The 17,173-nt window shown below is 43.9% G+C and overlaps 2 protein-coding genes across 3 annotated transcripts in view; both read left to right on the top strand.

The window, feature by feature from the left end:
• The window catches only part of LOC121532198 (low-density lipoprotein receptor class A domain-containing protein 3-like), a 133,953-nt gene that overhangs the window by 113,229 nt on the left and 3,551 nt on the right, over positions 1-17,173 (top strand). For both annotated transcript variants that reach the window (XM_041837981.2, XM_041837979.2), the window contains exon 5: positions 16,771-17,173. In XM_041837981.2, the coding sequence (XP_041693915.1) occupies positions 16,771-17,173 (403 nt within the window). The remainder of the gene's footprint in view (positions 1-16,770) is intronic.
• Positions 784-1,942, top strand: LOC121532197 (palmitoyltransferase ZDHHC18-A-like). The gene is given in 1 exon segment (XM_041837978.1): positions 784-1,942. A coding segment is annotated over 1 exon segment (1,092 nt). The 5' UTR covers positions 784-832; the 3' UTR covers positions 1,925-1,942.

The following is a 17,173-nucleotide window of genomic DNA, read 5'->3' as shown; positions in this document are numbered from 1 at the left end:
GGTGAATACTTTCGCAAGCCACTGTATTAAGTTCTGAATCAAAAACAAAGGTTCTGTAAAATGAACAGTGAAATAAAGAATTGTGGAGACTAAATACTTTGGTCAATTTCAACGTATTTTTAGGGAACATTTTGGGTTACTTGAAAAAAGTGCAAGGTTGCCAATATTTCTGGCCACAACTGTACATGTGAAGGCATTATGCGTCCTAGGTGTGGAGAGAAAATATTTGCTGTGCTGTGTACAGCTATATTTATATAGATGCTGGTCGTCTCCTCCCCTATAGGATAAGCAGGGGAAAGGTCTCTATTCCTTTATTCCAGTATTCCCAGCTCCCTCTTTTTATTTATTTAAGATAGTCGTTAATTGTGAAACAAAGGTCTAAATAGTGCAGTCCGGCAGTAGCATACAACGAACGAGTTCATCTGTGTGTGAGTCGTGGGACAGTCAGAAGCTGTCTGTCTAGCTACATTTTGGTGGAGTGTAGATGGCTTGCTAGTAGTTGTCAAAGCTAGCTAACTATGAATGGGAACGCGGTCGCTGTTTTGGCTGCAATGAGCTTGATACTTGGCTAAAAAATTGCTAGAAGAATAGTGATAGCTAGCTACCTAACTGGGTTGCTTGCATGGTCACTTAATGATTTTGTAGCTAGTAGCACAGCAGAAACATTCGATTGACGTTAGATAAATAACTAGCTAGCTAGCCCGGTGGTTAGTATGCTAGTCTAGCTAACGATGTAAACAGCTAACTTGGCTAGCTAGCTAACCTTTATTAACTAGCTAACTTTGAGCAGAGGGTCAGTCCCTCTCATTTGAGCACCGGATCCTTTTACATTATGAAAAACTGTGAATACCAGCAAATCGACCCACGGGGACTTTCAACACCCTCGTCAACGCAACCCTGTAACGTTACCGAAAAGAATGTGCAGAGCAGGCCTCGAAGAAAATGGGAAGTATTTCCAGGGAAAAATCGCTTTTATTGCGATGGACGGATTATTCTGGCCAGACAAAGTGGTGTCCTGCCTCTGACACTCGGCCTTATCATTGTCACAAGTGGCCTTTTCTTTGCATTCGACTGCCCATTCCTGGTGACTCACCTGACCATCTGCATACCTGTGATTGGTGGAGCGTTGTTTGTGTTTGTGGTCACCTCCCTACTGCAGACCAGCTTTACAGACCCTGGCATCCTGCCTAGGGCCCTGCCAAATGAGGCTGCAGACATTGAGAAGCAGATAGACACCTCAGGTTCCTCCACGTACCGCCCCCCTCCACGCACTAAAGAAATCCTCATTAACCAGCAGGTGGTGAAGCTTAAGTATTGCTTCACCTGCAAGATGTTCCGCCCTCCTCGGACCTCACACTGCAGTATGTGTGACAACTGTGTGGAGCGGTTCGATCACCATTGCCCGTGGGTGGGGAACTGTGTGGGCAAGCGCAACTACCGCTTCTTCTACAGCTTCATAGTCTCTCTCTCCTTCCACACCTCCTTCATCTTCGGTTGTGTCGTCACACACCTCATGCTGCGATCCCAAGGAGGGAATGGCTTATTCCTGGCCTTACAGGAGAGTCCTGCCAGTGTGGTTGAGCTAGTTATTTGCTTCTTCTCCATCTGGTCTATTCTGGGTCTCTCAGGTTTCCATACATACTTGGTGGCCTTCAACCTCACAACAAATTAAGATATAAAAGGCTCCTGGTCGAGTAAAAGAGGTGCAGAGGACTCTGGGAATCCCTACACTTACGACAACATCTTTACCAACTGCTGTGCAAAGCTGTGTGGGCCCATGCCCCCCAGTCTAATTGACAGAAGAGGCTTTTTGACCCCTGAAGACATTCCACCTGCTGTTGCAGTGGATATGGAGCGTCCCCCTTTCCTGTCCAAGAATGACACAAACATGGTAGGGGCGCCATCTAGTGGCTACTTGTCCTGACTGTACTGTAGCTCCAAAGGCCCAACCCTGACCCTCGGAGAGTCTCGGTTGCATGCTCTTCACGTCCTCTCTCCGCGAGGAGTATGTAATTGAGATTCTGCCCCTGTGTGCCTGTCCTGCATGAGCCCACTATATCCCCTTCAGACCCCCCCCCCACACACATATTGTGTCATAAGAGGGAGGATGGTTTGTAAGTCGCTCTGGATAAGAGCGTCTGCTAAATGATGTAAATGTAAATGTAAATGTTTGTTGATAGGTTTTATAAAGAGGGGCAATTAGGATGAGGTGCTACTGTTTTCTCTTTCTATTATATATATATATAATTTCAATTCAATTTAAGGGCTTTATTGGTATGGGAAACATATGTTAACATTTCCAAAGCAAGTATTTGTATTTATTAGGGATCCCCATTAGCTGCTGCCTTGGGGTCCAAACATATTAAAGCACTTACATTACATATAAAACAAAATATAAAAAAGTACATCACATGACATTATGATACCACTACCTATCTACAATACAAAATGTTTAATACCACCATTCAACAATATCACAATGTGTGCGTATGCATGTGTCTATACCCTTGTGTGTGTCTCTTCACAGTCCCCGTTGTTCCATAAGGTGTATTTTTACCTGATGTGGAATAGAGTTCCATGTAGTCATGGCTCTATATAGTACTGTGCGCCTCCTATAGTCTGTTCTGGACTTGGGGACTGTGAAGAGACCTCTGGTGGCATTTTTTGTGGGGTATGCATGGGTGTCCTAGCTGTGTGCCAGTATTCCAAACAGACAGCTCGGTACATTCAGCTTGTCAACACCTCTTACAAAAACAAGCAGTGATGAAGTCAATCTCTTTTCCACTCTGAGCCAGGAGAGACTGACATGCATGACATTAATGTTAGCTCTCTGTGTACTTTTAAGGGCCAGCCGTGCTGACCTGTTCTGAGCCAACTGTCCCTCTTTGTGGCACCTGACCACACTACTGAACAGGTCTTTGACCATGACAGTCTACAATCCAGGGTTACTCCAAGCAGTTTAGTCACCTCAACTTGCTCAATTTCCACATTATTCATTACAAGATGTAGTTCAGGTTTAGTGAATGATTTGACCCAAATACAATGCTTTTAGTTTTGGAGATATTGAGGACTAACTTATTCCTTGCCACCCACTCTTCGTTAAGTGTTGCAGTTATTTCAGTTGCTGTAGTAGCTGACGTGTATAGTGTTGAGTCATCTGCATACATAGACACACTGGCTTTACTCAAAGCCAGTGGCATGTCGTTAGTAAAGATGGAAAAAAGCAAGGGGCCTAGACATCTGCCATGGGGAATTCCTGATTCTACCTGGATTTTGTTTGAGAGGCTTCCATTAAAGAACACCCTCTGTGTTCTATTTCGCAACAAAGCCTCCTTCACTCATGCTGCCAAACATGCCCTTGTAAAACTGACCATCCTACCGATCCTTGACTTCGGCTATGTAATTTACAAAATAGCCTCCAACACTCTACTCAGCAAATTGGATGTAGTCTATCACAGTGCCATCTGTTTTGTCACCAAAGCCCCATATACTACCTACCATTGTGACCTGTACGCTCTCGTTGGCTGGCCCTCACTACATATTTGTCGCCAAACCCACTGGCTCCAGGTCATCTATAAATCACTGCTGGGCAAATCCCCGCCTTATCTTAGCTCATTTGTCACCATAGCAACACCCACCCGTAGTATGCGCTCCAGCAGGTATATCTCACTGGTCATCCCCAAAGCCAACACCTCCTTTGGCCGCCATTCCTTCCAGTTCTCTGCTGCCAATGACTGGAACGAACTGCAAAAATCTCTGAAGCTGGAGACTCTTATCTCCCTCACTAACTTTAAGCATCAGTTGTCAGAGCAGCTTACCGATCACTGCATCTGTACACAGCCCATCTGTAATTAGCCCACCCAACTACCTCATCCCCATATTGTTATTTATTTTGCTCATTTGCACCACAGTATCTCTATTTGCACATCATCTTCTGCACATCTATCATTCCAGTGTTAATACTAAATAGTAATTATTTTGCACTATGGCCTATTTATTGCCTTACCTCCATAACTTACTACATTTGCACACACTGTATATAGATTTTCTATTGTGTTATTGACTGTATGTTTTTGTTTATCCCATATGTAACTCTGTGTTGTTGTTGTTGTTTTTATCGCACTGCTATGCTTTATCTTGGCCAGGTCGCAGTTGTAGATGGGAACTTGTTCTCAACTGGCTTACCTGGTTAAATAAATAAATAAAAGACAAGTAACTCTTTATCCACATTATAGCAGGGGGTGTAAAGCCATAACACATACTTTTTTCCAGCAGCAGACTATGATCGATAATGTCAAAAGCCGCACTGAAGTCTAATAAAACAGCCCCCACAATCTTTTTATCATCAATTTCCCTCAGCCAATCATCAGTCATTTGTGTAAGTGCTGTGCTTGTTGAATGTCCTTCTCTATAAGCATGCTGAAAGTTTGTTGTCAATTTGTTTACAGTAAAATAGCATTGTATCTGGTCAAACACAATTTTTTCCAATAGTTTACTAAGGGTTGGTAACAGGCTAATTGGTCTGCTATTTGAGCCAGTAAAGGGGTCTTTAATATTCTTAGGTAGCGAAATGACTTTTGCTTCCCTCCAAGCCTCGGGACACACACATTCTAGTAGGTTTAAGTTGAAAATATGGCAAATAGGAGTGGCAATATCATCTGCTATTATCCTCAGCAATTTTCGATCCAAGTTGTCAGACCCCGGTGGCTTGTCATTGTTAATAGACAACAATAATGTTTTCACCTCTTCCACACTCATTTTACGGAATTCAAAATTACAATGCTTGTCTTTCATAATTTGGTCAGATATACTTGGATGTATAGTGTCAGCAATTGTTGCTGGCATGTCATGCCTAAGTTTGCTAATCTTGCCAATTAAAAGATTAGTAATGTAGTTGGCAATATCAGTTGGTTTTGTGATGAATGAGCCATCTTATTCAATGAATGATGGAGCTGAGTTTGCCTTTTTTCCCAAAATGTAATTTAAGGCGCTCCAAAGCTTTTTACTATCATTCTTTGTCATTTATCCTTGTTTCATAGTGTTGTTTCTTCTTCATTTTATTCAGTTTAGTCACATGATTTCTCAATTTGCAATACGTTTGCCAATGGATTTGGATAGTGCTTTCAAACAAATCTCTTCAGCATTAGTAAAGATATGCTCAATACATGTTGATGATTTAATTCCTGTACTGTTTGTAACCACCCTGGTAGGTTGACTGATAACCTGAACCAGGTTGCAGGCACTGGTTACAGTTTGAAGCTTTCTCTTGAGTGGGCAGCCTGATGAAAGCAAGTCAATATTTAAATCACCCAGAAAGTATACCTCTCTATTGATATCACATACATTATCAAGCATTTCACACATGTTATCCAGATACTGACTGTTAGCACTTGGTGGTGTATAGCAGCTTCCCACCAGAACTGGCTTTGGGTGAGGCAGATGAACCTGTAGCTATATTACTTCAACAGTATTTAACATGAGATCCTCTCTAATCTTCACAGGAATGTGGTTTTGAATATAAACAGCAACACCTCCACCATTGGCATTTCTATATGTTCTGTAAATGTTATAACCTTGTATTGCTACCACTGCATCATCAAATGTATTATCTAAGTTTCAGAGGTTGTCAGAATATGAATGTAATCTGTTACTAGCAAATTATTGATTTCATGAACCTTGTTTCTTAAGCTACATATGTTAACGTGGGCTATTGTGAGCACTTTTCTTCTGGGATGCTTACATGTTTTTATTGCTTTACTGGGAAGCTTAGCAGCAGTAGATGTGCTCATGTTCTTTATGTTAGTGCAGGGTGAGCTGCACACAGTGGACTGCCTCCTCGGCCACACCGGCTCAGTGCTAACAGTACAAATCTGGTTCTTAGGCACATGATTACTGCACACAATAGCTGTAGGATCAGCAGAGGCATTCAGGGCAGTTAGAGGGACATAAATTAGGTTACGTATATTGTGTCTACCGACACACCTGATGTAATGTACATTTGCTGAAGCATTTTGACAACTCTGCGTCACTATGGTAGGGATTAGCTGAGCTGGGCTTGGGTCATTGCTAAGTCATTGTCTCAACGCAGCCTTATAATGCTGTCAAAGGATCCAGGAACCCAAATGATCCCATCCTCCTTATAAAACGTGTTTTGTTTCCAAAAGGTATCGAAATTGTCAACTCATTGAGCTGCAATAATCACGTAGCCAGTTGTGAAGAGGAAGAATCCTGCTAAAGCGTTCAATGCCACGATTCAGAGAGGGCACAGGGCCAGATATTATGGGTTTTTTGTTAGTGTCTAGCAGAGAGTCAATCAGCTCTTTAAAATCCAGTTTTAACTGTTCAGAGCTGCCCTTCATAATGTCATTAAAACCCACATGGACTACGATAGAATCGATTTCCATGTCCTGACGTAGTACATTCGGGAAGTAGATAGTAAACGAGTGAAATAAACAATCAAAATTAACAATAAACATTACACTCAGAAGTTCCAAAAGAATAAAGACATGTCAAATGTCATATTATGTATATATACAGTGTTGTAATAACGTGCAAATAGTTAAAGTACAAATGGGAAAATAAATCAACATAAATATGGTTGTATTTACAATGGTGTTTTTCTTCACTGGTTGCCCTTTTCTTGTGGCAACAGGTCACACATCTTGCTGCTGTGATGGCACACTGTGGTATTTCACCCAGTAGATATGGGAGTTTATCAAAATTGGGTTTGTTTTCGAATTCTTTGTGGATCTGTGTAATCTGAGGGAAATATGTGTCTCTAATATGGTCATACATTTGGCAGAAGGTTAGGAAGTGCAGTTCAGTTTCCACCTCATTTTGTGGGCAGTGTGCACAGCCTGTCTTCTCTTGAGATAATTTTGCTCTGCATGCATTATTTGGTGTTTGTCCCATTTTGTGAATTCTTGGTTGGTGAGCGGACCCCAGACCTCACAACCATAAAGGGCAATGGGTTCTATAAATGATTCAAGTATTTTTAGCCAGATCCTAATTGGTATGTCGAATTTTATGTTCCTTTTGATGGCATAGAAGGCCCGTCTTGCCTTGTCTCTCAGATCGTTCAAAGCTTTGTGGAAGTTACCTGTGGCACTGATGTTTAGGCCAAGGTATGTATAGTTTTTTGTGTGCTCTAGGGCAACGGTGTCTAGATGGAATTTGTATTTGTGGTCCTGGCAACTGGACCTTTTTTGGAACACCATTATTTTTGTCTTACTGAGATTTACTGTCAGGGCCCAGGTCTGACAGAATCTGTGCAGAAGATCTAGGTGCTGCTGTAGGCCCTCCTTGGTTGGTGACAGAAGCACCAGATCATGTCTCCCGAGTGGCGCAGTGGTCTAAGGCACTGCATCACAGTGCTAGCTGTGCCACTAGAGGTCCTGGTTCGAATCCAGGCTCTGTCGTAGCCGGCCGTGACCGGGAGACCCATGGGACGGCGCACAATTGGCCCAGCGTCGTCCAGGGTAGGGGAGGGAATGGCCGGCAGGGATGTAGCTCAGTTGGTAGAGCATGGCGTTTGCAACGTCAGGATTGTGGGTTCGTTTCCCACAGGGAGCCAGTATGAAAAAAATAAAAAATAAAAATAAATAACTGTAAGTCGCTCTGGATAAGAGTGTCTGCTAAATGACTAAAAAAATAAAATAAAAAAAAACACAATCATCAGCAAACAGTAGACATTTGACTTCAGTTTCTAGTAGGGTGAGGCCGGGTGCTGCAGACTGTTCTAGTGCCCTCGCCAATTCGTTGATATATATGTTGAAGAGGGTGGGGCTTAAACTGCATCCCTGTCTCACCCCACGGCCCTGTGGAAAAAAATATGTGTGTTTTTTGCCAATTTTAGCCGCACACTTGTTGTTTGTGTAAATGGATTTTATAATGTTTTTCCCGAACACCACTTTCCATCAATTTGTAAAGCAGACCCTCATGTCAAATTGAGTCAAAAGCCTTTTTGAAATCAACAAAGCATGAGAAGACTTTGCCTTTGTTTTGGTTTGTTTGTTTGTCACTAAGGGTGTGTAGGGTGAATACGTGGTTTGTTTTACGGTAATTTGGTAAAAAGCCAATTTGACATTTGCTCAGTACATTGTTTTCACTGAGGAAATGAACTAGTCTGCTGTTAATTATAATGCAGAGAATTTTCCCAAGGTTGCTGTTGACGCATGTCCCATGGTAGTTATTGGGGTCAGATTTGTCTCCTTTTGTGGATTGGAGTGACCAGTCCTTGGTTCCAAATATTTGGGAAGATGCCAGAGCTAAGGATGATGTTAAAGAGTTTAAGTATAGCCAATTGGAATTTGTATATTCTATCATTTCATTGAGGATACCATCAACACCACAGGCCTTTTTGGGTTGGAGGGTTTGTATTTTGTCCTGTAGTTCATTCAAGGTAATTGGAGAATCCAGTAGGTTCTGGTAGTCTTTAATAGTCGATTCTAAGATATGTATTTTATCATGTATATTTTTTTGCTGTTTGTTCTTTGTTATAGGGCCAAAAAGATTGGAGAAGTGGTTTACCCATACATCTCCATTTTGGATATATATCTCTTCATGTTGTTTCTCTCTCTTTCTCACTTCTCATTCATGTTGCTCATTAGAATACTTGCAGGCAGGTGTCTAATCAGGATAAAGGAATGTCCTTCAGAAAATGCCCTGGTATCCCAGCAACTAATCGGCAGTGTTCCGTTGATGTGTCTGCATAGTTTGATACGATCAGACAAAGAAGAGTTTCAGTGCTGCTCGTTATAACCACTGCATGTTCAATAGGCTATTATGTTACAATGTTGGCCCTCAGCTTGTTTCAGTCACTCAATACAGCAGGCATTCTCCAATACTGTGTCTCACTCTCCTGTCTGTGCCTCCTGTCTATGCATCTGGTCCATGAGTTAACCGGGTGGTTTATGTGTCATACTGTAACTGTAACTGTGCCCTCGTGTTTCTGTCCGTGGTGTGTGAATGTGTGTTATTCCTTTATACACACACACACACACAGACACACACACTGTGATTACACTTCAAAGGATCTACCTCCCACACCACCACCTCTCTCAGTTCAAATGAACACACTCGTCTCTCTCTCTCTCGCTCTCCTCCTCCTGTTGGTCTCTGTCTGACCTTTCTCTCTCCCTATAATTCTCTCCTTCCCCCGCACAGCTAATGAGATGGATGCAGACAGCAGATAATGGGATGAGAGGTAGAGGGAAACAGCATAGAGGAGAAATGGGAGGGAGAGAATGCTGTATATGGTGTATATTGTATTGAGTGTATAATACAGTGAGGGGAAAAAAGTATTTGATCCCCTGTTGATTTTGTACATTTGCCCACTGACAAAGAAATGATCAGTCTATAATTTTAATGGTAGGTTTATTTGAACAGTGAGAGACAGAATAACAACAAAAAAACGCATGTCAAAAATGTTATAAATTGATTTGCATTTTAATGAGGGAAATAAGTATTTGACCCCCTCTCAATCAGATTCAGAAAGATTTCTGGCTCCCAGGTGTCGTTTATACAGGTAACGAGCTGAGATTAGGAGCACACTCTTAAAGGGAGTGCTCCTAATCTCAGCTTGTTACCTGTATAAAAGACACCTGTCAACAGAAGCAATCAATCAATCAGATTCCAAACTCTCCACCATGGCCAAGACCAAAGAGCTCTTCAAGGAGGTCAGGGACAAGATTGTAGACCTACACAAGGCTGGAATGGGCTACAAGACCATCGCCAAGCAGCTTGGTGAGAAGGTGACAACAGTTGGTGCGATTATTCGCAAATGGAAGAAACACAAAATAACTGTCAATCTCCCTCGGCCTGGGGCTCCATGCAAGATCTCACCTTGTGGAGTTGCAATGATCATGAGAACGGTGAGGAATCAGCCCAGAACTACACGGGAGGATCTTGTCAATGATCTCAAGGGAGCTGGGACCATAGTCACCAAGAAAACAATTGGTAACACACTACGCCGTGAAGGACTGAAATCCTAAAGCACATATACAGGGCCGTCTGAAGTTTGCCAATGAACATCTGAATGATTCAGAGAAGAACTGGGTTAAAGTGTTGTGGTCAGATGAGACCAAAATGGAGCTCTTTGGCATCAACTCAACTCGCCGTGTTTGGAGGAGGAGGAATGCTGCCTATGACCCCAAGAACACCATCCCCACCGTCAAACATGGAGGTGGAAACGTTATGCTTTGGGGGTGTTTTTCTGCTAAGGGGACAGGACAACTTCACAGCATCAAAGGGATGATGGACTGAGCCAGGGCATTGAAAATGGGTCATGGATGGGTATTCCAGTATGACAATGACCCAAAACACACGGCCAAGGCAACAAAGGAGTGGCTCAAGAAGAAGCACGTTAAGGTCCTGGAGTGGCCTAGCCAGTCTCCAGACCTTAATCCCATAGAAAATCTGTGGAGGGAGCTGAAGGTTCGAGTTGCCAAACGTCAGCCTCGAAACCTTAATGACTTGGAGAAGATCTGCAAAGAGGAGTGGGACAAAATCCCTCCTGAGATGTGTGTAAACCTGGTGGCCAACTACAAGAAATGTCTGACCTCTGTGATTGCCAACAAGGGTTTTGCCACCATGTACTAAGTCATGTTTTGCAGAGGGGTCAAATACTTATTTCACTCATTAAAATGCAAATCAATTTATAACATTGTTGACATGTATTTTTCTGGATTTTGTTGTTGTTATTCTGTCTCTCACTGTTCAAGTAAACCTACCATTAAAATTATAGACTGATCATTTCTTTGTCAGTGGGCAAACGTACAAAATCAGCAGGGGATCAAATACTTTTTTCCCTCACTGTATATACTAAACATTAAGAACACCTTCTCTTTCCATGACATAGACTGACCAGTTGAATCCAGGTGAAAGCTATGAACCCTTATTGAAGTCAGTGTAGATGAAGGGGAGGAGACAGGTTAAAAAATGATTTTTAAGCCTTTAGAAAATTGAGACACGGATTGTGGATGTGTGCCATTCAGAGGGTGAATGGGCAAGACAAAATATTTAAGTGCCTTTGAACGGGGTATGGTAGTGGGTGCCAGGAGCACCGGTTTGAGTGTGTCAAGAACTGCAACACTACTTGTTTTTTTAACGCTCAACAGTTTCCCTTGTGTATCAAGAATGGTCCACCACCCAAAGGACATCCAGCCAACTTGACACAACTGTGGGAAGCATTGGAGTCAACATGGGCCAGCATCCCTATGGAAAGCTTTCGACACCTTGTAGAGTCCATGCCCCAACGAATTGAGGCTGTTCTGAGGGGAGAGTATAGAGCACTGAGAGTATAGAGACTCTGCTAGAGGTGATGTTGTAATCTGGGAAGGGGCTCCTTCCTTTGTGTGAAGAGTTTCACGGTACATAAGGGGTTAAAACACGAGCAATCACACACACAGCAGGGGGAAGAGACAAGACACTACCTTCTTCCTCTGACAGCTAGGGAATTGCTGTAGAGTCAAAAAATAAACCACCTCTCTCTCTCTCCCTTTTCTGTCTCTCTCTCTCTCTCTCTCTCTCTCTCTCTCTCTCTCTCTTGCGACGAGCAAAACTCAGCAGGCTTTCCAGTTAGGCCCTCTGTTGATAAAATCACCAAATACCCACCAATTGTTTATGTGGTGGCATTATGAGTTCCTTTTGTCTGTGAACTCTGTGAAAGAGGCCATTGAGACCAGGCGGGCGGGACTGGTGGCAGCAGTGGGATCCCTTTATCCATTTTTTTATGAGGTAATTACTGTAATAAATTCTCTTTGTTTTGGACCTCGCTCTGCAGAGCTCGGCGCATAATGAATAGAACCAGGGAACTGAGGAAAAGAATAGCCAGGTCTGAGTAAATGAGCATAGTTCTAAGAGAGAAAACAAACCCATACTTTCTCTCTCTCATTCTCTCACACACACACACTCTCTCTCACACACACACACACACACACAGACACACACACACTGTTTACCATCCATACAGCTGGAGATACTCTTGATGCAGGCTTGGTCCTCTGTTACACTAGCTGAAGTGCTTTGAGAGACTAGTTATGGACCCTATCACCTCCACCTTACCCGACACCCTAGACCCACTACAATTCGCATATCGCCCCAACAGATCCACGGATGATGCAAACGCCATTGCACTGCACACTGCCCTATACCACCTGGACAAGAGAAATACCTATGTAAGAATACTGTTCATCGACCAGCTCAGCCTTCAACACCATAGTGTCATCCAAGCTCATCACTACGCTCAGGGCCCTGGGTGTGAACCCCGCCCTTTGCAACTGGGTCCTGGACTTCCTGACGGGCCCGATCCCAAGTGGTGAAGATAGGCAACAACACCTCCGCCACGCTGATCCTCAACACGGGGGCCACATAGGGGTGCGTGCTCAGCCCCCTCCTGTACTCCCTGTTCACCCATGACTGCGTGGCCATGCACGTCTCCAACTCAATCATCAAGTTTGCTGACGACACAACAGTGGTAGGCCTGATAACCAACAACGATGATACAGCCTACATGGAGGAGGTGAGAGCCCTGGCGGAGTGGTGACAGGAAAATAACCTCCCCCTCAACGACAACAAAGCGAAGGAGCTGATCGTGGACTTCAGGAGACAGCAGAGAGAGCACGTCCCCATCCACATCGACGAGGCCATAGTGGAGAATGTCAAAAGCTTCAAGTTCCTCGATGTGCACATCACTGACAACCTGACTTGGTAGGAGTGCCTCTTCAACCTAAGGAGGCTGAAGAAATTTGGCTTGGTCCCTAAGACCCTCACGAACTTCTACAGATGCACCATTGAGAGCATCCTGTCAGGCTGTTCATTGCCTGTTACAGCAATTACACTGTCCGCAACCGCAGGGCTCTCCAAAGGGTGGTGCGGTCACCCCAACACATCACTGGGGGCAAACTGCCTGCCCTTCAGGACATCTCCAGCTCCCGGTGTCACAGGAAGGCCAAGAAGATCATCAAGGACCTCAGCCAACCGAGCCACAGCCTGTTCACCCCGCTACCATCTAGAAGGCGGAGACAGTATAGGTGCATCAAAACTGGGACTGGTAGACTGTTAAACAGTCACCACTAGAAAAAGAAAAGGAGAGCCTCACACTCTAGGAGCTCAGATGCAATAATTTTATAACCAACGTTTCGACAGACAAGCTGTCTTCATCATCTTCAAACAGTCACTACGAGTCTTAGTCACTGTTCTAGCCGGCTACCACCCGGTACTCTACCCTGCACCTTAGAGACTGCTACCATATGTACTGTACATAGTCAATGAACACTGGTCACTTTAATAATGTACATACTGTTTTACCCACTTGATATGTATATGCTGTATTCTAGTCATTGAACACTGGTCACTTTAATAATGTTTACATACAAAACACACCATTATATGAACTGTATATATACAGTGAGGGAAAAAAGTATTTGATCCCCTGCTGATTTTGTACGTTTCCCACTGACAAAGACATGATCAGTCTATAATTTTTAATGGTAGGTTTATTTGAACAGTGAGAGACAGAATAACAAACAAAAAATCCAGAAAAACGCATGTCAAAAATTTTATAAATTGATTTGCATTTTAATGAGGGAAATAAGTATTTGACCCCTCTGCAAAACATGACTTAGTACTTGGTGGCAAAACCCTTGTTGGCAATCACAGAGGTCAGACGTTTCTTGTAGTTGGCCACCAGGTTTGCACACATCTCAGGAGGGATTTTGTCCCACTCCTCTTTGCAGATCTTCTCCAAGTCATTAAGGTTTCGAGCGTGACGTTTGGCAACTCGAACCTTCAGCTCCCTCCACAGATTTTCTATGGGATTAAGGTCTGGAGACTGGCTAGCCACTCCAGGACCTTAATGTGCTTCATCTTGAGCCACTCCTTTGTTGCCTTGGCCGTGTGTTTTGGGTCATTGTCATGCTGGAATACCCATCCACGACCCATTTTCAATGCCCTGGCTGAGGGAAGGAGGTTCTCACCCAAGATTTGATGGTACATGGCCCCGTCCATCGTCCCTTTGATGCGGTGAAGTTGTCCTGTCCCCTTAGCTGAAAAACACCTCCAAAGCATAATGTTTCCACGGTGGGGATGGTGTTCTTGGGGTCATAGGCAGCATTCCTCCTCCTCCAAACACGGCGAGTTGAGTTGATGCCAAAGAGCTCGATTTTGGAGAGAGAGCTCTTAGGTCTTCTTTGGAATCTGATTGATTGATTGCTTCTGTGGACAGGTGTCTTTTATACAGGTAACAAACTGAGATTAGGAGTGTGCTCCTAATCTCAGCTCGTTACCTGTATAAAAGACACCCGGGAGCTAGAAATCTTTCTGATTGAGAGGGGGTCAAATACTTATTCCCCTCACTGTACAGTATCTGCAGGGCCACTAAAAACCATGTTAAACCCTTATAGATCCAGATAAAGCTGACAGATAGGATCCTGATATAGCAGATCAACGAGAGATCCACGTGAGAAAGCCTTTAAAACTCCTACAACAAGACACTTCCTCCTCTAAAGTCTACTGCTACAGTTGTAAATCAAATCCAAATCAAAGTTCATTGGTCGCGTTCACAGATTTGCAGATGTTATCGCAGGTGCAGCGAAATGCTAGTGTTTCTAGCTCCAACAGTGCAGTAATACCTAGCAATAATAATAGATTAAAAAATACACACATTCCAGAAAAATAAAGAAATTAAGAAATAGCAGAATGCGCAATATCAGAGACTGGAATATAAATATAGACTGAACAAAAAATAAAAGCAACATGTAAAGTGTTGGTCCCATGTTTCATGAGCAGAAATAAAAGATCCCAGAAATGTTCCATATGTACCAAAAGCGTATTTCCCTCAAATGTTGTGCACAAATGTGTTTACATCCCTGTTAGTAAACATTTCTCCTTTGCCAAGATAATCCATCCACCTGAAAGGTGTGGCATATCAAGAAGCTGATTAAACAGCATGATCATTACACAGGTGCACCTTGTACTGGGGACAATAAAAGGCCACTCTAAAATGTGCAGTTTTGTCAAACAACACAATGGCACAGCTGTTTCAAGTTTTGAGGGAGCATGCAATTGGTATGCTGACTGCAGGAATGTCCACCAGATCTGTTGCCAGAGAATTGAATGTTCATTTCTCTACCATAAGCCGCCTCAAACGTCATTTTAGAGAATTTGGCAGTACCTCCAACTGGCCTCACAACCGCAGACCACATGTATGGTTGTTGTGTGGGCGAGCGGTTTACTGATGTCATCGATGGCAATTTGAATGCAGAGAGATACCTTGACGAGATCCTGAGGCCCATTGTCATGCCATTCATCCCCCACTATCACCTCATGTTTCAGCATGATAATGCACGACCCCATGTCGCAAGGATCTGTACACAATTCCTGGAAGCTGAAAATGTCCCAGTTCTTCCATGGCCTGCATACTCACCAGACATGTCACCGTTGAGCATGCTTGGGATGCTCTGGATCAACGTGTACGACATCGTGTTCCAGTATCCACAACTTCGCACAGCCATTGAAGAGGAGTGGGACAACATTCCACAGGCCACTATTAACAGCCTGATCAACTCTATGCGAAGGAGATGTGTCGCGCTGCAAAATGATGGTCACACCAGATACTGAATGGTTTTCTGATCCACGCCCCTACCTTTTTTTTAAGGTACAGTATATGGAGTAGGTAGAATCTCAACCTGAGAAAACAACAATACAAAACCCCCTTGCCTCTCAAAGCAAGGTAGTTCAAACAACTCTGGCAAAGCCTGACATATTTGAAAGTGGATAGGATTCTAATCTCTATACAAATGATTGGGGTTACTCCTATCCATATGTCATAACAATCAGCACATTCTGTGTAGGCTACTGAAGTTGCTTAATTTCATTTGCTGTACAGCTGCAGACTATCATAAATGAGGTGCTCCTACTTCTACAGTTGTAATCAGGCTTTGAATTATGCATCCAATCTTTTGAGTGCGATAGAACAAATGTGCTGGGCCAATATGGATATTTCCTAAACTTATGGAGGTGTTCTGAATTGTAATGGGATTGGCTATAGCACCCTTAGGGACCCCAGTAATCCTACTCCTTAATGTCTTGCTCAGACTCAGTTTTATACGTTTCTGTCAATCTGGTACTGGTCTTGATTCTCATCTAGCCAGTCAATGTGATTTCTTCTCTCTGCCTCAGAGCAGTAATCAGCCAAAACAAGGCAGCATTACGCCACTCCTAATATGGATGCCGTACCAGTCAATCGTAATAAGATTCCTTACCGGTAAGTCCTAATATGGATGCCGTACCGGTCTCCCATCTCACCCCCAGCAGCTGATTGAAATTCTCAGCCAGTACTATCAGTCAGAGGAAATGTTTAAGTGCCATTCCTTCCACTCATCTGGAATAATAAGGCACAGTGCTCCTTATTAGTGTGGCAACTCCCTCTGTTCCGTTTCTGACCATCAACTATTCCACTATTCCCTTTTCTCATCCTGAGCTGTGAGTTCCTAAGTGTTACTCTCGCTGGTGCATGTGTGCTCTCCTCAACAGCAGTAATCTGAGTTTCCCTGTAGTGTTGCTCTCTGTTTTCATCTCAGATACTATAAGCTCCTGAACTCTGCATAGGTTTTTTCTTCTCCCATTTGCCCCTTAGAGCTAGTCCTTGCTCTCCTCTCCACTGGGAACAACTGAAATTCCTCAACAATTATGAATGTGACGTTATAATATTAAACATGACAGTAACATCAAACTGACCCATTCTTATTCGATTCCCCCTCTCTCCTCCAGAAGCTCCAGGCCAGGACTTTGTAAACCTGGACTACCGGCTGCGCTACTACCCCAGCATCACCTACGCAGTCATCGGCAGCGCTGTCATCTTTGTCCTGGTGGTGGCACTGTTGGCCCTGGTCCTGCACCACCAGAGGAAGCGCAGCATGCTGTTGCCCCGGGGGGTCCGGGGGTCCTCCTACCACCACCACCACCATCAGCCCCTGCTGCTGTCCCGCCTGGTCATCCTAGACCGGGGACACGTCCACCCAGCTGTCCCTGGCCTCTCCCCCACCTCCCCGTCTGCAGTAGCCCAGTACAGTGCAGGTCCCCCAGGGCTACAGCTGCTGTCTAGGGCCCTCTACCCTGCTGGCATGCCCATGGACTCGCCACCCTCCTACTCCCAGGCTGTGCTGGATGTCAG

This window comes from Coregonus clupeaformis, chromosome 19 (genome assembly GCF_020615455.1).
Source record: "Coregonus clupeaformis isolate EN_2021a chromosome 19, ASM2061545v1, whole genome shotgun sequence".
Lineage (NCBI taxonomy): Eukaryota > Metazoa > Chordata > Actinopteri > Salmoniformes > Salmonidae > Coregonus > Coregonus clupeaformis.
This window is presented reverse-complemented; position numbering and strand designations above follow the sequence as displayed.